General features: G+C 38.2%; 2 protein-coding genes across 3 annotated transcripts in view; one reads left to right on the forward strand and one right to left on the reverse strand.

Annotated features, from left to right (window-relative positions):
* Window positions 1-5,133: 5,133 nt before the first annotated feature.
* Window positions 5,134-8,615, forward strand: LOC122072750. Its single transcript, XM_042637150.1, has 7 exons — window positions 5,134-5,320; window positions 5,560-5,646; window positions 6,638-6,832; window positions 6,959-7,129; window positions 7,295-7,348; window positions 7,464-7,610; window positions 8,110-8,615. The coding sequence occupies exons 1-7, from the start codon at window positions 5,141-5,143 to the stop codon at window positions 8,482-8,484; spliced, it is 1,209 nt and encodes a 402-aa protein (XP_042493084.1). The 5' UTR covers window positions 5,134-5,140; the 3' UTR covers window positions 8,485-8,615.
* Window positions 8,616-10,883: 2,268 nt separating this feature from the next.
* Window positions 10,884-23,562, reverse strand: part of LOC122073767 (cycloartenol synthase) — a 47,761-nt gene continuing 35,082 nt past the window's right edge. The window contains exons 16-18 of one of the 2 annotated variants that reach the window (XM_042638395.1): window positions 19,067-19,147; window positions 16,012-16,095; window positions 10,884-11,159 (exon numbers count right to left, since the gene is read on the reverse strand). In XM_042638395.1, the coding sequence (XP_042494329.1) occupies window positions 11,046-11,159; window positions 16,012-16,095; window positions 19,067-19,147 (279 nt within the window). In that variant the 3' untranslated portion in view covers window positions 10,884-11,045. The remainder of the gene's footprint in view (window positions 11,160-16,011; window positions 16,096-19,066; window positions 19,148-23,562) is intronic. The other variant, XM_042638396.1, reaches the window with a different exon arrangement.

Consider the following 23,562-nt stretch of genomic DNA (forward strand, 5'->3'; position numbering starts at 1 on the left):
ACGGAATAGAGACCATGCTTACTGTGTCCAGTGATGAGGGTTTGATTGGTCATCATATCCTTCACAGAGAAAAAGGAAGAGTGAAACTCAAAGTAAACATTATTGTCATGGTAAAATTGCTGAACAGATAACAAAGAACAAGTGAGAGTGGGAACATGTAAAATAGTAGAAAGAGAAAAGGAACGAGAGGGAGAAGAGATGGAAACAGTGTCTATGTGAGATATAGGAAGGCCCTTACCATTACCAACCACAAGTTGGTTATTACTTGTATATGGATCATAGGAGGAGAATTGGGTTAAGTCAGGGGTGGAATGGTGGGTGGCTCCAGTATCAAGGATCCAAGAGGTGGTGAAGGATTGTGGAGGTGTGGGGTGATGGGTGGAGGTGCGATGGTAGGTGGTTGAGGGGTAGGGAAGGGTGTAGTATGGTAGGTGTTGGGTTGAGGTGGTGGCCGATCGTAGGGATGGGGAGGGGTAGGTAGAATGGTGGCTCTGGTAGGTCCATGTGGGCGGTAGTAGCAAGTGTCTATCTAATGATTAGTGCGTCCACAGATTGTGCATAGATTATGAGCGAATGCATTAAAGTGACCAAATCCACTAGCACGACCACGACCATGGCCCTGGGAGGAGCTTGTGCCACGACCACTAATGGAAGGAGGACCACGACCTTGGTGAGTGACATGGGCTGATGCATTGATGGCAGGATCAACAATGGGAAGGCGTGAGTGGAGAAGGTTCTCGTGACTCATAAGGAGACCATGCATGTCGGTGTAGGAGATGGGCTCCTTTTGTGCCATCATAATGGAGGCAAGGGCTTGATATTCAGTGCGTAGGGCCCGAAAGATGTGGATGTTAAAGTCTTCTGATGGGAGGGGCTTCCCTGCAGCTGCTAGCTCATCGGAGAGATGCTTGGCTCGATGGAGAAACTGAGTAATGGTCTCATCTGGTTTGTAAACCAGATTTTGAAGGGAGACGTTGAGAGACAGAATCTTGGTTGTAGATGGAAAATTGAATGCAGCATTGAGTGCATCCCAGATCTCTTTGCTAATGGTCTGTCCAACTGCTAATGAAAAGGCTTCTTCAGAGAGAGAGGCGATGAGAAGGCTCATAATAAAAGCATCTTGTTCACGCCATGCCTTGGCTTTGATAGGGTCTTGAGAGCCACGATTGTCACTAGTGACATAGTCGAAGAGGCGTTGGCCAATGAGATAGGGTACCACCTGTGTGCGCCAATAAACATAGTTCTTAGATGTGAGCTTTAGAGATATCATATGATGAGCACTAGATAGGGATGTGGGAGATGGGGATGGTTCGGCCATGGTAGAAGAGGGAGGAGTATGTTATTGGAGATAGTGGGGTGTGGGTTAAACTATAGGTGAGAGAGGGACGTTGGGCTCTTTCTTCTTCTTTTTTTTTTTCTGCAAAGAAGTTGTAAAGAAGAGGGGGCGTAGGCTATTGGAGAGGGGAAAACGTGGGGAGGAGGAGGGTGCTCGGTGGAGCTTTATGCGGCTATACCATGTTGAAATTGTATATTGGCATTCACTTTAATGAGTGTACAATGGTGCTCTTATATAGAGATTACAGTTATTAAGTTATAGACAAACTCTATGATCACATGTGGGAGACTCAAACTCTAATATTAATGGGGTAGGACTCTGTTAACATATGTGAGTAATGGACAGAAAGTCTATTATCACATGTGAGAGTCCTATTCCAACTCTACTGTCTCATGAGGTAGTCTTGGACTGCAAGTATTCTCTAGAGTTTGTGATCACTGAAAATTCCTACAATGTAGGAGAGGTTGTTGAGTGTGAGTATGACTCTAGAGGTTGAGTTCGAGTGGGACGCTAACTATCCTGATATTGTGTATACCATGATATTTTGAGAAGGAGAGAAGAAAGGATGATCGAGGTGAAGCCGATTTGCTGCAGGCAGGAGTAAGCCATGCATGTTGATAGAGAGGAGGTTGGTGTAGTGACCACATCGGACAGTAACCGTCTTGCTGCAAGGAACATGCACTTACCTACATGAAACAGAGAAATCTCACATGTAAGAGAATAAATAATAGAAATAAAGAAAGAAACCTAAATAAACTAACTGTGCTAACTGGTGCAAGTGGATTGGTCATGGGAAGGAACAAAGATAACACAAAAGTGGGGACCGATAGCAGAAGATGCAATGGGCGTAACAGAGCTGCTATGAGAGAAAGAGGTGGTCCAATCAAAAGGTAGAGGAGGATGACATTTACTCCTTATTTGATTGGAGATTTTTTTCCTAATGAAGAGGAGGGAAGAGGGAAGATTTTGTTTATATTTACCAAAAGATTAATAAAAACATGGGGAGAGAAAGATTTTGTTTCCTAATGAAGGGGAGGGAAGAGGGAAGATTTTGTTTATTAATAAATAAGATACTTACCAAAAAAAAACTAATAAATAAAATAAGATAAAGATTGAGAAAGATAGAAATGTGAGAGAGTTGAAGTAGTTGGGGGAGGGGGAGAAACGTGAGAGGATGAGTGATACATATATATATATATATATATATATAGAGAGAGAGAGAGAGAGAGAGAGAGAGAGAGAGAGAGAGATTTTTTAGTTAATCAATTATAGAGAAATTTACAAAAATAAATATGAAGAGAGAGAGATAGCAAGAAAACGTACCAACAAAGGAAAGGCATAAAAACTAAAAATAAGCAATAAAATTAGAAAAACATAAATAAAAAATAGAAAGGGTCCCAACATTTTCGGAGAAATAATAAAGGTGATATATATATATATATAGAGAGAGAGAGAGAGAGAGAGAGAGAAGTAAAGTGGGAAAGGAAAAGAGACAAATAAGGAGACTAATTTTTGCAAAAACATAGGAGAATATAGAAAGGTGAATATTTTCTTTTAAAACTTGAGTATAGAATGAGATAGATTGTACCAAGATAGTAGGAGAGAGAAAGAGAGAGGAGGAAGGAATTTAAAAGAAAAAGGAGACCTAGAGAGATGAGGAAACTAATATTTAGTTATAAGATTTTTTTTTTTTAGATTTAAAATGACATTAAGAAAGTAATTAAGGAGCAAGAAAATAAAAAGATATACTCTCTATATATGGGGCCTAAGAGTTTGAGAGGATAGCATGAGAGTTCACACTCTCTCTCTCTCTCTCTCTTGATATTAAGAGTTGAGAGAAATAAGGAAATAATTTTTTAAAGGTATAAAATAAAATATTTTAAAATTAAAGAGAGAAGATATTTCATAAGAAGGAGAGAGAGAGAGGATGAAAAGTAAAATGGGAAAGAAAGAGAGACAACTAAGGAGACTAATTTGATATTGAGCCACTCAATTAGTATTTAGACAAATAAGAAGAATATTTTTTTATTATAAATAAAATAAAGAAATTAGTTAAAAAAAATAAAGGGTACCGGAAAAAAAAATTTTAAATGAAAAAAAAATGATAATAAGGAAGTTAAGGTATTTAAATAAACAAGAAGGATAAAATAATCCAAAAAAAGATTAACCGCAAAGCATGAGTACATGATTTTATATGATAGTATAATAGTATGATATTTCAAATAAAATAAGGAAGAAAGGTTACCCGACATTGTGTAGTTGTCGCCACACATGGCGGGTGCAAAAAAGACTGCAGTACCCCAGCTTGATGATGCTTGTGTGCCCCCCCTTATTGGTTGTGAACTCTGCCTAGTTAGGTAGCATTCTATCAAAACAAGCTTTTCCTCATGGACCATGTGTTTCTAATATTTTGTGTATGATGTCATGATTCCTAACATTAAATATAAGGGAGGTCTGATAATAATAATAAGGAATAAATAATGATACCTCCTAGCATGTACCTGTGCCAAGACACAACGGATGCAAAAAAACTACTTTTCCCTACGCTGAAGATGCTCGCGCGCACCCTCTCCTATTGATTATTCTCACTAGCGTGTAGTGTTCTCTTACAAAAAGAACCATAAAAGGCAACATGACCCCTGCACCATGACCACTGTTAGTTAAAATGAGAACGACAAAAAAACAGAAACGTACGGTATGGGTTTTGAATAAATAAAAACAATTAACGGTACAGACAAAAAAAAGGTCAAAAAAACAGGGAACGGCAAACACACGAAAACGAACGGTATGAGTATTAAACGTGTAGTTTCTAAAAAAATGAAACCAAAAAAAACGGTAGTATACTCATGCAATTTGAGAGATTATTACATGTATACATGCATCTAATATTTCAAAAGCTCTGGGAGTCCCAAGATAAAATAGCCCAATGGGCTACAAGAAAATGAGATGTTGTTAACTTTAGCTTCTCCTTACTCATTGGGCTATAAAAAGATGAGATTTTTTTCCTATAGATAGTATGGAAGTTAAAAATCAAAAACCAAGTACCATATTGTCTTCACTCTTCACTTTTACTAATTGGTTTTTTTTTTTAATTAATTAATTTTTTTTAATAAAATTCCTATTTTACCCTTAAAAAACGGATACACATTTAAAATGGCAATTTAAAAGGCGTTTAAAATGGATTCTTTTGCCGTTTCCATTTTTTTCCGTATTGTATAATAGCATACGGGAAAACGCGTTTTAAACGGCAAAAAAATACAACCGCATTTTAAACGCATTTTAACTAACAGTGACCATGACACATGGAAGGGCTAAATGACTACCCTCCCCCACATGAAAGGTGAAAATCCTATTATTTCCGATGCTTCCATATGTACACCCATTGGTTCTTACAGTGATGCTTTTACGGAACCTTCTCCCATAATAATAATAATAATAACTAATTCAATATTTAAAAAAATGATATCCAAAATGACTAATTATATGAGTGTCATACCAAGTGTAGAAAAGTGATACTTATCCATCCAACAAAGCCCATCCTCTTAATTTGGAGTCATTTAATGTCCCAAATTGTTTGATCCTTTTTCTTTACCCAAAAATATATATATATATATATATATATATATCTTTTGATCCGTTTTCATTAAAGGCATTAATATCGTTTTTCCTTTTTTAAGAATGCATTAATATCACATTACTTTTCTTACTAAAAAAAACGCTAATTACCTATTTTGCAAAATCATTGTCCTATAAAACACACTTGGGATTGGATTTTGAATTGTCTATCACATCCGCTGACCCATCATGGCTAAGATGATTTCTCACTGTAGTTTTGACTTGAAAACCACCATATTTTTGTGGGTGACAATTTTTTTTGTTTCTAGCTATAGTATCATAGAGGGAAGACGTATTTCAAGAGAAGATTACTTGGAAGCAAAAAGATTAGTGCAGCTTTCCCGTCGACCCAGTGTTAAGAGCATTAAGGTATATCATTAGTGAAGCTTTTTCTCCTGTTTTCAGGGGCTGTGTCCAGGTGCTCCTACGCCAGACAGGCAGTGTTCTTTTTCTCATACTTAGTTTGCCCTTGTACCAAATGAAGCTTTCATTCTTTGGACACTAAAATTAAATTGTGCATTTTATTTTTTTGGGTAACATTATCTTTTTATTTATCTTTTATGTAATATGTTTATTAAATATTGGGATATATTGTTTGTTTCATATAGGTTGACGATGGGGATATCTTTGATTGCGTGCTCATAGAAAAGCAACTTGCTTTTGAACATCCTGCTCTCAGAAACCATACAATTCAGGTATAAGTTTCAGCACTTCCATTTCAGATTCCAGCATTAATAATTTATTTTAAAAATATATTTTTTTTAGCTGTTTCATCATAGCCTCATTTGTTTTGAGCTCTTCCCATTGTATTATATTGAGCATATATTGTCTTACCATAAGTGGTCTTATCAGACACGGCTGTGCTTACATTCTCCATATATTGGCCATTGTATATCCATGATAGCCTCATATCACAAATCAATGAAACTCATTTATATTCCATGGTAACATTTTATTTTTCAAATACTTGTTTCTTAAAAACGCTTCACTATTCAGCCAAGTAACAAATTTTTTCAACTGCACTTGAATAGGAAAGCTTTGTTTTCTTCTAGAGCCTGAACGGATATGTTCCTATATTACCATAATCTCTTTCTCTTAGTGGATCAGGATGGGTATAAATCTTGTAAAAATGAAGATTGAGGGTCTGTTACTTACATTTTAAGCTATATACCTGAGATTTACCTCCCCCCCCACAAATCTATCTGCTGAGTTGGGGAGGGGAAAGGGAGTGCCTCATGCCATAAGGCAAGTGAAGAAAGGAGAGTTGAATCCATAATGTCTTGGGAACCTACATCTAGCAAGGCACTAACCAACTGAGCAAGCGGATGTCTTCAGCCTAGACATGTTGATAATATGGTGGAGTAAAGTTCTGAAAATCTGTAAAAAAATTCAAGCATTCCTTTGCAGCCATTTCACTTAGAATTGTAAAAAAGGTATGGAAGAAGGTTCCTCACGAGCCACAACACCTTTGTGTGTGTCTGTGTGTGTGTGTGTGGGGGGGGGGGGGGAAATCTGCACACCAATGGCGGTGCATCCACACAGGAACAACATGGTTAGAGCAAGAAAAGGAAAATAATAAAGAACCAACTTCTAAAATTTTATTATTATTACTAAATTAGCTATAAAATGATTTTTTATTTTTTATTTTTATTTTTATTTTTATTTTTTGTTCTACTATATATACAGATGAAACCAACTTCTATCCCAGATTGGCCACTGGAGACTGAAGGATCAAACGATACAAGTCAATATTTAGGACTCAAAGGTGAAGGATGCCCAATTGGATCAGTTCCTGTTCGAAGGGTTCAAATTCAAGACATATTAAGTTCCCCTTCAGTGTCTTCTTTTGGAAGGAAACCTGTCGATGTAGAAAAACATAGGGTAAGTGTTGTGTGTGTGAATTACTTATATATTTCATAGGAAAGATCTGAACAATTCATGGTGAAGAGATACCCTATCTTCATTGCTGTTGGATTAGACTCAAATGATAGTTTATTTATTTTGCAGTGGGCTGCGGTAGTAAAGAATGGAGCATTTAGAGGAACCAAAGCATCTGTTAATTTATGGAATCCTAAAGTCGACCCCAGCCCCGCAGCTAACCAATTTAGCCTTTCTCAGTTTTGGGCTATCAATACAGGAGACAACTTGCCATCAGAAACCATTGAAGCAGGATGGATTGTAAGTATTTCTCAATCTAATGGTGTTGCCGCAGGTGGAGTCTTAAGATTTGTTAGTTTCTCTTTTTATTCGTCTGGGTATGCCTAGACATTAATCATGTACATCCATGCCTTTTTTTTTTTCCAACACATTAAAGAGCTTAAAAGCCATCTTCAAATTTCTCAGGTATATCCCGGTATATATGGTGATGTCAAAACTAGGTTCTTTACATATTGGACAGTAAGCCTCATTCCAAGCTCTTCCTTTTCCACTGATCTCTGCTTGGTTAATATTTTCTCTCATGTGAAACGACTAATATATCATTAATTTTTTTTCTCTATATATCACCTACCAGAGTGATGGTTATGACAAGACTGGGTGCTACAATGTTGTATGCCCTGGTTTTGTGCAAGTGAACACTAGGGTACCACCTGGTTCTACGTTCAGTGTAATGTCCAGTTATGATGGACCCCAATTTTATATTGATCTCTCCATCGTCCAGGTATATACTTTCTAAATAACATAAATTAATTTTGAAAAGTAGGGTTTTTTCTTTTTCGTCACCATGTCTAGTGAATTTAATGCTTCACTATTGTATCATGTGGCAGTCATATGGGTTAGTACATGTAATGAAAAAAGACATGGCAAGCATCTCATCGATTAAATTTAAGCTTAAATGAATCGAGAAAGTAGCTAAAACTACAAAATGATGCCATTTTGTATTTTATATTCATCTCCATCTGATGTTACTAAAATCTTGAATCTGAGTTCAAGCAACATTACTCGCTTACTTTGGATTAAAAAATTTTATCATTGATCGAGATGTATGTAAAGTACTCTATCACATGGACTAAATCATGTACGACTGTTAAGTGATAAATCGTGAAGTGTTACTTATTTACTAGGAGATGAGTGACGCCCAGAAGGACCCACTTAGTTAGTGTTATTGTGAGTACTTACTACTTAATGATGCAATTAAATTGTTTATTGCTTGGTTGTAGGACACAACGACAAAGGATTGGTGGTTATTCGTTCAGAAAGAATCCATAGGGTATTGGCCACATTCGCTGTTCAATCGTTTAACAAGTGCTGGAACAAGTAGGGTTGATTGGGGAGGTGAGGTTGCTAATATAAACAACCTGGGCAAACCATACCCTCCAATGGGGAGTGGTCAATTCCCTCTTGCAACCAATTTCTATGGCAAGAGTTGTTCCACTGCGAACATGATTTATCTCGATCAAGACTTAAAGTGGAATGAGTATGCTCTTGATAGGGTGGTTCAAGATACTCCTAATTGCTATAAGGTAATTGATGGTGGGAAGCAAGATGCATGGGGAAGAGTTATCACCTTCGGTGGACCTGGGGGTCAATGTTGAAGTGTTTTCAAACCCAACTTTAATGCCCATTTATATTTTAAATTAATTCAAGCTGTAAGAATAATTATGTTTCGAATGAATAACATAAGTCTTTTAGATTATATTTATACATAATCTCCCGTTTGACTTGTTGGGTTGTCTCTTTCTTCTAACTTTCATCTATTTACTCTCATCTTTTTTTTTTCTATTTTTTTTTTTCTCTCTCTATTTTGTTTTTGCATGGATTCATGTAACCGACCCGACCCCTTTTAAGTTGGGCTAGTGCTAAATTTATATATACATATATAATCTCTATGATGTGAAATCTTCAAGTCCTTAGCATAATCTAATAAGTTTTTTATTATCTAATCCTTTGTATATATGATGCCTATAAACTTTAATAAATATTATTGAATGAGGAAAACAGGGAGGTCATTAGTTACGTAGTCGTTAGTTACATAGTCATTAGTTACATAGTCCATATTTGCCAACTGATTAGCTACAGAGATTTGGTATATGTTCTTCTTCTCTACCAAACATCCATGATATTACATCAATGATATTTAACAAAAAGGAAAAAATTTTCCAAGGCCAGTAATCATTCTATTCTTGAAGAAGCCCCACCAGTTCCTCAGAGTCAGTTCAAAAGGTTACATTAGTGAGACTAACCGCACGGCCTACTATAACCCTTCAAAAAATTCTTGAGTTTCTGATTCTTATGCACTCCATGCATAATTAGAATCTAAAGATTTGCAAATACGGTTTTTAATTTTATAAAAAAAATCTAGGCAACAGAGTTAGAAAATTGAGTATACTTTTGGTTCATCTATTCATCAGCTCCTTGAAGAGTTTATCACTCATTCTCTTTCCTCTGAAACTGATATATTAGTTGTCATCCCTATCTATGCTTTGACTGCTACTTTATTTGGGTGGCAAGGAATTCCTTTGTTAAAACCTGCACCCTCCAATCCCCACAAAATTATGGCTAATATTAATGGATGGAAAGATGAGCTGAATTTACTTGGACATTTTGAGACTCTCAGTGGTAGTTTAAAGTATCTCCAATACCATATTCTCCAATACATATCGTAAATTTAGTCGATCAATTTTAATATTTTAATCCTTGATCTTTAACATATCTTAAAACTAACCTACGTACGTCAACCAATAACGATACTTTAATCCTTGTCCCGATAAACTCGCAGAACCTAATTTCTCTTGGCAAGATTATCAATCTTTATTTCCAAGCGCATCTTGTTTACTTATTTGTAATGGAAGTAGGGGTGCAACAAGGCCGGGTTGGGCTGACTTTCTTAAAATCCTAGCCCAACCCTGAGTCCTCTTAATTGGGCCCAAACCCACCCAACCCTGACTCAAGGCCACAAAACTTCAACCCTGCCCCTACCCTTTAGGGTTTAGCCCAACCCTTACCCGCCCTAATTGGCCCTGATTTTTCAGGGTCAGGCCGGGGATGACCTTGACCCTGACCTTGGTTTACCATCAAGGGATGGGTATACCCTGCCCTGCAAAATATGAAATAACTTAAAAATAAAAATTATTCATAATAAAGAGGAGATAAAAAATACAAAGTTATAAATTTCTTGATAAAAAAAGCAAGAGAGATTTGTGAAAAGATATATTAGGAGTTTTGAGGTATCAATAACTCAATGTCAAACAATATATAAAATTAAATTAAATTCAGGATTCACATCAGGGTCACAATCAGGGTCAACATCAGAGGCAAAAATCAAGGCCGGACCGGGTCAAAACCAGGGCCAAAAGTCAGTATAAAAAAATCATGACCGAGTTCAGGGCGGGCTAGGCGGGCCAAAGACATCAACCCTTACCCGCCCTGACCTTGACTCAAGGTCAGAAAATTCAGGGTCGGGCCGACCCTCAAAGCCAAAATTGTTAGGTCGGTACTTGTTCGGATCAGGGCAAGCCAAGGGAGGGTTCGGGCAGTCAGGGTTGAAGTTTTGACCCGATTGGGGTTCTAATATCTTTTTAAATGGCTCGTGTATCTGTGTCTCCCTGAATTCTGGATTTGTAGGGAGCGCATAGGATCAGAAGCCTAACGCAACAAACTCGATGACTAGGTGTCACCTCAATCACTTGGACAGACTACCAATGAATTCTGCAACTTCTTGAACAAGAGAATTGGCTATTTCTCCCTTACATTCGATTACCACCCTTTAATTAACTCTCCATTGATTATGATGCTCCATAACAACAAAGTATCAGCTGCTCATGCAATAACCTGGTCGTATGAGCCAATATCTAACACCTGCCATTTTTGCTTCTAAATATACCTCTCCTCACCCTTGTAATAGTAGAAAGTGGGACAAGTGCTAGATGCTGACTTGTAACATCAGGTGATCGTACGAGCAGCTGATCCAATCTCCCCATAACTACATAATAACTTACCAAATTAACAATTACATAATAAACATAATAATTATTTGACCATCTACAGGTTGTACACACAAGTTCTTGTTCTAAAGAAAATGGTCTAGAAGTTTTCATAGACTGCACTGATAAATGCAAACATTCTAAGGGCATTGAAGAATAATATCGGACATTTTTCATGAGGACTGCAGTACCCGACAACGATATTCCCCAAGGGCCCAAATCGGGAAAATATTTCGGTACGCGGAGTAGCTGATCATGCAGTTATTGTTGAAAACACCCATGATCTCCTGCAACAAGAAAATGAATTGATGATTAACAAAAGATCTGTTGAGACTAAACAACATGAACATGAACAGAAGCACAAAGAACTTAGAAAGGACCCAATATTTGAAACTCATAAAGAGAAACAATAGATCTATCAATGAATTTTGTTCCACATTTTCCCTTCATCCTGTTTCTTATGCAGTTGATTTCCTTTCTTCACAACTACTCTAGATAGTTCTTTTAACTGCTCTATTGAAATTTAGCATAAGTAATGGAGTCTTGTTAAGCTGCTGCCAGAATGAAAATTTTGGAAGTGTAGGCCTTAGTTTGTGATGTTACAGTTGTAGCTCTTACCACAAGTATTTGAACCTTAACTAGTGTAGCTATTTTCTGTGATGGATCCTACCAAAATAAATAAAAATTAAATAATAGTAAAAAGAAAAGGAACACAACAACGTAGCCTTACCCTAGCTAATGGGATCAGCTACATGGATCCTTTCCCCACCAATCAACTCTACTTGAAGTCATACTTGAAACAAGGCTTATACTATGAATGTTTTTCCTCACTTCTCCTAAGGTCGTTTTAGGCTTGCCCCTAGCTCTTTTAGATCCTTCAATCTGAATCAAATCACATCTCTGTACTTGTGCATCCCAGGATTTCCTTTGAACGTGGTCATGCCACCTCAAACGACCTTTTCAGAGCTTATCATGTATAGGGGAAACTCCCACATCAGCAGTAATATGGTCAATGCTTACTTTATCTTTCCTAGGTTTGCCACACATCCATCTCAACATCTTCATCTCTGCTATACTTAGTTTATCTATATGACACTTCTTAACTACCCAACATTCCACCCCATACATAATAGCCGGTCGTATAGCTGCCCAACATTTTCTATATCACCTTCTTTATTTAAAGTATTGGTCTGTATCATATTGGCCGATATGTTCAGTATTGGTCAATATTGATACAAAACATGCATCATTAAAAGTTTTTTTTTTTTTTTTGGTATTCGACTGTATTGATGCATATTGTAAGATACAGTATGATACACAATGATACAACATGGTACATATCGATACAATTCGATACATACAGATACTCGAACAATTAAAAATCCAATTGTATTGGTATCAATATGATTCGATACACAACGACATGGTACGAAACACACTGATACGGTATGATGATGATAGTAATGGTGGTGGCGGCAGTGGTGGTGGTGGTGGAGTTTCACAATCTTATGAAGAGTTAAGGTTCAAATGTGAGATAGGATATCTATGGGTTTTGAGTCACTGAAAATACAACTGCTTCACACACTTTCCTACTTTTACTTTTTTTTTTTTTTATACAGTAATATAGTTAGCAATCAAACTGAAACAAAGAACAAATAAGCAAACACACTTTGGTGATTAAAATGGAAGTAAGAAATTCCATAATTATACAAAGAAAAGAAACTGAAACATTACTTGTTGCCTTCCACCAGTTGGGGTTAACAAGATGCTATCTCTTAGTATATAGAACAGACGATCTGTTATCATGGTGCTCTCCCACAATTGAAGGCTTACAATCGAAAGGGCAAGCATTCCCTCAATTCAAGTGACACTGATGTACTTATGAGCATGAAGTCACTGAGCATGAGTTCAGATCAAGCTGGTGCTTCATCAGGCCATGGACAACATGTATCTTCAGTTGCTTCTTCAGGTTATGGATATGGGGCTTCTTCAGGACCAACACTGGACTTCGGACTAATACACAAGATCCTACTATGAGTGAGTCCTATTACAATAGTTGGTTCGACTACGATCAATATTGTGTCTATGTTTGACAAGTGCACAACATCATCCTAGTTGCTCCTATTCTTGAAGAACACCCCCAACAATGACTATGAACCAGCCCATCACTCTTCATAGCACCAATGGCAATGGCGATAGGAAACATGTAAGAAACCTCATCCTCTATAAAATTTTCAATTGAATGCACTTGTAACTTGATACGGTGTTATCCATTTTAGTGTTTATGCATTATACATGTTATATAATGCTTATTTATACTATTGTTTGTGCAAAAGTGTATTTCCATTTGTATCATGGTCATTTATGTGCATATCTTTAGTGTATCTTCTGTATCTCCGATATGATACGATACGCTCCAAACGTATCTTAAAATCAGCTGAATGATATGGTGACCGATACCAACATTTTAATCCTAGCCTAATAGGCTACCTTTGCAAATATATTTCTCAATCATTGAATGAGGTTCTGAGTATGTAACACATATATCTTGGAAAATCTTAATATCTCATTCTTTACAAATGCACTAGAAAAGAAAAAAAAGAAAAAAAAAATGCAAATGAAAACCTGCCCATAACACCTCTCTTTCATCCTAAGGTACAAAAGCCCATACCAAATCAGCTCTTTGATGTCTAGCGAAAGAAAAGCCAGATATTATCCATTTGTTAATGTGTTTTCCGCACATGAACCGTCCCTTGGTTTCTTCTATTCTGCTTTCATTTTAGTGCTTTTTGAAGTCTTAGTTAGATTAGGATCCGCAGTTCAGTTTTTTAGTAGCGTTAAGTTATAGTTTCAGCCCTAATTACAATAGGACTTGAGTTAGAATCATACCATGATTTAATTCCATCTTTCAATTTAATTGACAAATTACATTTGACACCCCCCCCCCCCGCGGTAGTTTATGTGATGGAGAATGGATTGGGGAATCCAAATCCTACAGATATGATGGGTTGACTCTAAGAGAAATATTATTAGCAGATACTGTTGATTTACTATGTGGTGCTGATTTGACCTGCAAAACTTAACCTGAAATACAAGAGAAAATAGGATAGGAGAAGAGAGTGGAACTGTTATGGTGTCGTAAGCTGTACCTGTGAACAGTGTTTTTTTTTTTTTTTTTAACAGAGAGAGAGAGAAGGAAGGAAGGATGAGATTATAGGACCAAAAGAAGCAGCAGAAGAGAGGGTAGGAGAAAAGAAAGGAAGAGATGATAGAGAAAGAAGAGGGGACTGAATATGAATGGATTAGATCCCCATGGGTTCATTTGAGAATCTCTCACTAAACACAAAACATTTCATTCCAATATATACTCAATAGATGCATTACTTGTGTCTTAGTTACTAATGCTATAAGTAGCTAGCTCCTTGTGCTGTAACTAATGTCTTGTGTTTTAAGCAACTACTTACTATCCATTAAGTAACAAGAGAGTTATCCATAAAGTAGCTACAAACTTCATCTCAAACTAAAAAATACGAAATTATACTAATCTAGAACTAGTAATTAACTAATTACAACCACATCCCTATACCACAAAAATGAATTAAAGGAAAATATATCTCCCTATCACAGCCCCTTATATGGACCTACGATTGAAGGCCTTGAGCTAAGCTTATGGAATTTGGCTCCTCCAAATGGGCTCATGCCTTTCAAGCCAATAAAAGGCTTTTACATAACTCTGACAACCACTTTCTCCACCCATCTTTCCTGAAATTACTCTGACCTCTCATCACCATGTCTGCATTATGTTTCCAAGAGATTGTGTGATAGTTCTCATTTTACCATTTCCCAGACCACACAAATTCCTACTTATCATCCTCATTTACATGTAGAACCCTCAACTAGATCCTTTGTCTCTCTCGTTGAGGTGGTGTTTTACATCAAGTCTCCACCTTTTCATTTCGTAGAAGACTATTTCTTCTTTGATTTCTCAATGTCCTCCCTGTCCTTTTTTTTCCTTGTTATATTTTCAATCTCGATTCCCATCTCAAAACCTTCAGTACCAAAGAGAACAACATTAGCCATCTTGCTTTCCCCCTCATCCTGTTCCTTTATAGCCTTAGTGCCATCATTTGGCTCTTCTTCATTCAATTCATGGAAATTCTTCTCACAGAAGGTGGAAGCACAATATTTGGAGAGCATAGGTACTCATGATAGAAAAATGCACTGTATATTCTCAATGAAAAATTGCACTGATGCATTAAAATAGTTCTATGGGAAGGACTAGGCAATGAACCTTTCCCACGAGCAATACTGCACTTAAAGTAGGTTTACTGGTGGACAAATTATGAAAAACAAGATGACACCATTCAAATAAATGTAAACCCATATGCAGTTGATAAATGTTGAAAGAAGCCTCTGCATTTTAGGGCCCATACCTATGGCAATAGGCAACAGGCAACAGGCAACAGGCAACAGGCAACAGTTCAACAGTACATACTAAATCACAACACTTCATAGCAGTTAAGTAGTTCTGCAGGTGGGACAAATTATGAGCAAGATGGCACCACTCAATTACACGATAAATCCAATGAATTCAGAGGACATTACTGCATTTAGATATCCACGCCTAGGCAACAGTCAACTGTTCTTTCTTTATATTGATAAGCAACAGGTAACTGTTCACAATACATATACAGATAAAACTTGAAAAGATCAATTAAAATATGCCAAGTTTATGTGTCACAACTAGCCACATGAAAAGTATTGGTAGGTCATGCCACAGTGGACCCCTGGACCCCAGAATGACAACAGTGGTCAAGTTTCACATCCAAAAGTAGTGGATGTGCCTTAAAGAATGAGTCAGAAGTTGCAAACAATTACAAGAACATCACCAGATTTCATTTATGAAATACATTCTTTTAATTTTATGAAATTTTAAACTCACTTTAATCACTTCCCAAGTTTGTTTGGTGTGAATTTGACCATCGAGATGGGTGAGCAGTACTATCCGGTTATCACATGGGCCCAACCCATAGACAAATTGACAATGTGAAAATACTAAATGTCGCTCACATTTTAATTTTTCCCTTAATTTCTAACTCAAAGCAATAGTAGATTCTTCAATATGCAGCACAAAATTACCTGCTGGGGAAAATCACCATTTTCCAGCTGTGAATTTATTAATAATCCTGCTGCACAGTGTAATGGTGTGGGGTCTCTCTCAGCCTGCTCCATTAAGATTGTGGATAAAATTAATTAAAAGATGTATATGAGAAAAAATAAAGAGCTTGAAGCCTCTGCTCCCATAAGGATTTTAGAGCAAATTAATAAAAAGGATGTCAAAACGAACCAATACAAAACACAAAGGACACACTAACTGATGCTTGAAAAGCCTTTTTTTTAAATACATTGTTTAGAGGTATCCCTACTCCCTAGACATGAAGTGTGATAGATATGCAAGTAATAGAATATGACCATCTATCTTTCCTATCCATAATATTTTTAAATTAGAAACTTTCTGTTAGGATTGAAAACTTATAATTTCTGCAGAATGGAGCATCATAAAATCTAAAAATGAAAGCACAAGTCTATGCTCAACTACATTTTGTCTCTTTATGACATATGCCCCATATCACTTGAGCATTAATAACAACACAGTGGCAACAAATTAGATGCAACAAGCCACCCTTACATGATAAACATGCCATTGGAATTTCTGTCAAGGTGTCATCTAGGGTGACACATGAACAAAAAAGAGGGGTCAACAATTTTGATCGTACTTGCAACTACAACAACCACCACCACCACTATGGATCATGCACACAAAAAATACATAAGTTTGTACAAAACCTTAGGTCATGCACACAAAAATGTAACTCCTAATGTGGACAACTAATACATGTACCCACAATGGACTGGCAAAGTGAACGACAGAAAAACTGACAGCACTATAGGCCTTAATGACATGAAAAATCAGAGATAAATAGGGTAAGGTAAAAAGCTCTGTGACCCCTATCAATGGGTCAGTGGTGGTTCGGACCAGCATTCAGACAATGCTTCAAGCCCATTGGGCCAGCCACAATCCTGAGGGGGAAATCATGGTTACTGATCACAGAGCTTGGGAGCTCCCAGGCAGCAACAATGTGACAAGTTCTTGGGGAAGCGGAACAATTGGAAGAAACTTTTGAAATCTTTGCTTTGACATCAAAGAAAATGGAGCTCCAAATCTTTCCTAGAGGCCGAGAGCTGGAGGTCTATTTCCTATGATTTCTCTCCATCCAGATTTGATTGATAGTTGCACAGAAGGCAAGTTTGCCCACATAGTCACATATGCTCTTCCCTTTGAAATGTCATATCCATCCAGATCCACTCCCTTTGAAGAGGAAGAATTCTTCGATTAACAGGCCAGCATTTGGAGAGAAATACTTCCATATAGAGGATGAGACAGGGCATGCTGATCTGAGTTACAGAACTGTAGTTTTGGGGGAAGCTACTAATTATGGGAATTCCAATTTCAAGAGGGGGCACCTGTACAGCCTCATCCAATCATTGTATTCCTTCCAACATTTGGACACTAATATTCTGCTATAGTCCTACCTGCAACCAAGCTTTGGTTTAAATCCTGTTACAAATAGTGTCTTGCGATCCTGTTATGTGAGGATGGTAACAAGCTGAAACGGTAGTCCTCCTCCATCGGGTAATAAATAAGTTTATCTTGAGGCTGAATTTATTTGGACACGAAAGGGAGGCAGGACAATCACAACTGGGACTAGGTAATTAACTGACTTCCACCTTTTCTTCCTCGTCACCCACACCTCTTTTTCTCTTTTTCTTTCTTGAACAGGTGCCACTGTGACATTATACTTATTCTTGTTCTTCTTTCTATTTTGTTTTTCCTTCTTTTTTCCATTTTTCTTCATTATTCTGAATATTTTGGTGCTCTGGGTGCCTAGGTGAATTAAGCAACTGGTTGCAAGAAAAATGAAAAAGAAAGAAACCAAAAAACTAGCTAACCAAGCCAGATACAACAACACAAAGAAGACAATACCTCTTACCTTTGGCAAGGCCAACAGCAGGGGGAAATCTCCTAAACAAAATTCAATCCCAAGAGATACTAAATCTTGGGATCGTACAAATCTCCGATCTAGAAGAGAAATGTGTGCAAATCACTTTCGCAACGAGGCAAGATGGTCACACTTCCGGCAAGCCTGCTCCCCGTTATCATTTCTCTTGCCTTTTCTTTGCTTAACTTTCTCGAAGCCATCAAGCTCTTCCCTTAACCTAGGCTCACTTGGTCACATTCTAGTTACGATATTAAGTTCTATAAACTTGCACAGGCTCTACAAAATTAGAGGCACTGCCCGATAAAAAGGAGAGTCAATTTTACACTGACACTGAGTACAATAATAGGGGATAGAATTGAAACTCACAGCATGGGAAGTGGAAGCATATTTTTTTTTTAGTAATCCGTATTTCCACCAAATCATATGGCTGGAATCCATAAGGTGGCTGATGTGTCATGTTGGAAATCATTTTTAATGTATCCAACAGAAGTAAAAGTTGTGCAGTTTGATATATTCCACTTTGTTTGGTTGCAAGGGAAATAAAAGGAAGGGAAGGGAAACCAAATCAATACAAAAGTGGAAATTTTTGTAATCATTACCTCACATGATGGTGTAGCTAACCCCAAAACATAATAAATTTGGTTATTAAATTTCACTTTACTTTGCAATCAAGTTCCTTTGATTTGAAAAGTAAAATAAATTTACATCTCAAAATATAGTTATGTTAACTCTATACTATAATGAATACAAAACTTTCCTTTTTCTTTTCAAAAGTGATTTTAATTCCCTTCAGTTCCCCTTTACTTGCAACTAAACAAAGCCTTCAATTATTTCTATTTTGATGATGTTTATTTTTTCCATGGTTTTGGCAGAAACGTAGAGTTCACTAAAGGGATGCGTACAATTATTGTTATCAAGATGGTGTCCTCTTCAACTTTCAAGTGAACATGCTTATTACAGCGACCGGGGCAAAAGACATTCTTTTAAGGAACAGATATTGACTTTATATGAGATTTCAATTAGAGAAATTCGGAAGGCTGTAAAAGTAGATGCCTCACTGTCAAAAGACAATGTAGAAAGCCTAATTACTTGTAAAATATGGAGTCAAGTGTTATAACCATCTCTGCACTCACCTGTCCAGCGTCAATGAGAGCCAACATAACCCATCCAGTATTTACAATGTGCGACCTGTTTCCCTCAAGATTTGAATACACCTGCTCAAACATTGAAACAGTTCAACTTTGTCAGTAGTTATGACACAGATGGATGGCTCCATAGTGTAATTCTTAACAATCAAAAACCTTACACCTAAACAACACCAATTTTAAGTCCTAATGGAAATATGACCAAGTTGCTAAGTATCGGTAATGGTTGTTGTATCAGAAGGCTGGTTTTAAGAGACATATCAGAGAGACGCTAAGAGATGGTATATACTGACATATAGTTGTCAAGCCATCGCCTAAGCCCCACCTTGCTGTCCAGGCAGTTTGTCTGGGGCCTAGGCGGCTGCCACCTTACTGCAAGGCTCTTGTTTGGCACTTATTTATGCTAAATATCATTTAAGTAAATATTTTTATATGTTTTTAAATTTGTTATTTCATTTACTTAAGATATTATTCATAAATAAGCAAATACCCCATTATTTGATCCAATAAACACAATTTGAAAATCAAATTCCAAGAACAAAAACAATCTTTTTTTTTTTTTTTTTTTTGTAGGGACGATTTTCAACTTCCAAATGGTGAGGTTTTTCTCAATTTTGAAAATTTCATAAATCTTATCATGGTAAAACATTGCTAAAAACCAAAAAAATCAGCAAAATAATCTTTTGTTCTAATGTCCACAAAATTATTTTCATTTAGGCGTATTTAACAACATTCATGCAATTTAAAATAAGTTTGACCGGGATATAAAATTTTCATTACACTCAAATTTAAGTAATCCTAGACTTGTTGGAAAGTTGGTTTTTTACTCAACCTAATATAAAAATGCTCATGTAAAAATAAAATCATTTGACCAATCAAAATTATTCAAGAACAACAACATTTCTCTAAATGTTGATTTTTGATGGATTGATTTGACTTAATGATGATTTTTAATGACTTGATGTGGCTTAATATTGATTTTTTACGATTTAAGGTATATATAGCATACTAAATCATGTTAGAAAATAGAGGAAATAAAATATAACACTGCACCGAGCTCCAACCTCTTCATGAGATGTCCTGATGACTTCTGACACCCCCTCCCCCCTCCCCTGTCCCCCCTCCTCCCCCACCTCTCCCTCCCTCTCCTATCACTTCCACCAATCTTTCCTCCTGTCTCCCTGCTTCGAATCTCCCTTGTTCTCCCAACCAACCCTCTTCCTCTTCCTTGTCTGAACCACTCCCTTCTCCAACAAAATCCTAGGTCTCTTGCCTCAAACCCAACTCTCCCCATTCTAAATCCGGCCTTTCTCTCCACTTTGTTCCTCCCACCATCCTTGATGGTAAGAAACTTGGCCACTGCTCAAAGGGATTCCTTGATGATGAAATTTCGAAAAGGAGATTTTGCCTCGTTGGACACTTACTTGGTGGCCGACCACCTTTCCCAATGGTGAAAAGCTCCCTCTCCATGCAGTGGAAATCCTATGGTTCCCTGGATACTCATCTATTGGATAATGGCGTCTTCCTATTTAACTTCTCAAATGAGCAAGATATGTTGAAAGCTTTTGAAGGAAAACCCTAGAAAATCGGAAACAAGCCTATCTTCCTTCGTAGATGGGATCAGTACATATAGCTTCACAAAATAGATTATTGCACCATCCCCCTTTGGATTTCCCTCCCTAATCTCCCCCTTCACTTTTGGAGTGAAAAAGAGCTAAGCAGAAGAATGCAAAGGCTCTCTTATGCCTGAATCTACGTGGAATTCTCAGCTGAATTCTACCCCTGCTTCGGTTCTTGTTATGGATGATGAAGGGCACTCCTTTCATCATGAAATTTCATATGAATGGATCCCACCCCATTGCTCGATTTGCAAAGCTTTCGGCCACAACACAAAGAACTACTCTAAGATTTTGTTGCCTCTCCCAAAAGAGAGAATGAAAATCCTTACAACCATTGATACTCAAGAAGTGCCCCTTGCTACGACTGTTGATGCTTCCTCAGACTTGAGAAGCTCAGATCTCGGATACCTTCCTCATGACTTGTTCTATCCCCCCAGGTAACTCCTTGGCTCCCTGTATGCACCTGAGTCGAGGGCGGTGGTGAAGTATAAGCCGAAGGCCTCGCTTGGCCCCAGCTCTGGCTTTTGGCTCCCCTGTTAGTCGTACGACTGCAATTGATGGCTCCCATCTAGGACCTTTAATCCACTGCCAACGATCTGCTGGGCATACCTCCTCTAACTCACTGTGCTCCATCAATCCTACATCAGGACCTTCCTGTCACCATTGTCCTCTGCCTCCGATAGCCGTCCTCTATCTTACCTCTTTCAACTTCCATCTCTTTTATCCCATTCATTGTTCCCTCGAGCTCGTCCTCCAGAGGCTCCTTTCAAAAGATTCCCCTTCAAACCTCTTCCCTTCCTCCTCTTTTACCCCTCCCTCTTCCTTTTGATATTACCACCTTACCTTGTTCTTGTGTGGGCCTCCATCGGTTGCCTAATCCCCTCCCTAACCCAAACCATGTGCTCCTCCTTCCTAACCCATCCGCTGCCCATCTTATCTATGGGCCCAACACTACCCTTACCTCTCAGCCCACCTTTCCTCCTACGGCCCAACCCTTACCTCTTCTTCCCAACCATCTGAATCACCTTAGTCCTAACTCGGATACCACCAACCTACCCTACCCACCTCCTCTTCAATCCATCTCGGGTTCTTCTCCAAAACCCGTGCACCTTCAGTTCCCCTTTGATTCCGTCATAATGTTTGCCACTTCCGAGCCACGTCATCACCAACAACCACCCCTGCACCTTCACCTGCTATGTCTTCCACAATCGTCTCTCTCGAGACTATCTCTATCTCCTACGCTTGGAGCTCCCCCTCCGCCATTAAGATCCCCCTGCCTACCACGTCTTCACCAGCAACTCACCCCATCTCCTCATACACCTTCTCTGCTACATCTTCTCTAGCAACTCTACCTAACCACCAGCATCTCTACATTGCCGGTCTTGCCATCTCTGAAGTCTCTTCGCCGGTCCATTTTCTCTTTAAGCAAAGGTAGGGCCATGGCATGTATGCATCAATGGTCTCTGCTTCACACAGCACCACTACCTCCACCCCCATGCCTATTGTGATCTTGCAACTCCCCTGCATCTTGTAATAGAATCATAACCACTTCAGTCAACTACCCTGCCACGGTGTCTCAGAGTCCCTCCTGGAAAATTCTCCTAGCCTTAGAAGCCCATCTCATTGGCCTCTCCCTCTGTAATACCCTTGCGGCTATGGACATGCTCCATCCTCAAGTTAATTCTTCATCCCATGGCTCTCTAAATTTTATTGCCACCCTAGCTCCCCTCCTCTAAAGGAATATCGTAGGCGTAGTAAGAGTCACCCTCCCTCCTGCCATGGTCTTACAAACCTCAACTCTTCTAAGGTCCTGTTGCCCTCCCCCTCTCTCCTTATATGAATTGCTGGACCATTTTGGAATGTTCGTGGGCTAAATTCCTTAGCCAAGTAAGCTGAAATTCACTCATGTCTCAAATCTTCCAATTCCATCATCTGTTGTCATTTGGAAACCAGGGGTCCTGAAGCAAAATCTCTCTAGATTGCCTCCTCAATTGCTCCTTCTTGGTCCTTCTCTCTAACTATCTCTTTAGTCCCTTTGGGAGAAATTTGGGTTCTTTCGAACCCTGTAAAGATCCATATTTCCGAAATCTCAATTTCTTCCCAATTCATTCACTTCTCCGTCTCTGACCCTATTGGTGGAAGTCATCTCTCCTTCTCCGCGATTTATGGCCTTAATAGGGCCTTAGATCAGATTCCCCTCTAGAATACTCTTAGGTCCATTGCTTCCCAAGTTGGCCCCCTCCCTTGGGGCTAGGGAGGTGACTTTAATGTCGTTAGGCATGCCCATGAGAAGCTGGGGGGCTCCCCTATAAATCTCACCTCTGTTGACGATTTCAACTCTTGCCTTTAGGACACCCGCTTAATGATCTCCGATGGTCAGGTATCAAGTATACCTGGAATAACAAAAGGATTGGCCCCAACCGCATAGCTTGCAAGCTTGACAAAGTGCAGGTCAATGAAGCCTAGCTATCCTGTTCCCCCTCCTCCCATGACTCTTTAAATCTCCGGGGAATCTTTGACCACAATCCTATCTCCCTCTTCGTTCAACTCTACATCTTTGGCTCTAAACCTTTCAAATTCTTTAACATGTGGACTCAGGACATTGGATTTCCCCCAATTGTCAAGGCAACTTGGGATAGGCCTATTTGTTAGAGATATTAGTTATGTTATTCTAAGGGTAGTTTAGTAATTTGTCATATTATATTTTATTTTTTCCTTTTCTCCTCCTTAGGGAAGTATGTGTAATTTCCTGTAAATATATTTGTGAAGTAATATATTTGGTGTTAGTAATCTTCTCGGACTAAACTAAACTCCAAGGCTCTTAAATGTATCTTTCTTGGCTACTCCTCCACTACCAAAGGATAT

Source organism: Macadamia integrifolia, chromosome 3, assembly GCF_013358625.1.
Source record: "Macadamia integrifolia cultivar HAES 741 chromosome 3, SCU_Mint_v3, whole genome shotgun sequence".
Lineage (NCBI taxonomy): Eukaryota > Viridiplantae > Streptophyta > Magnoliopsida > Proteales > Proteaceae > Macadamia > Macadamia integrifolia.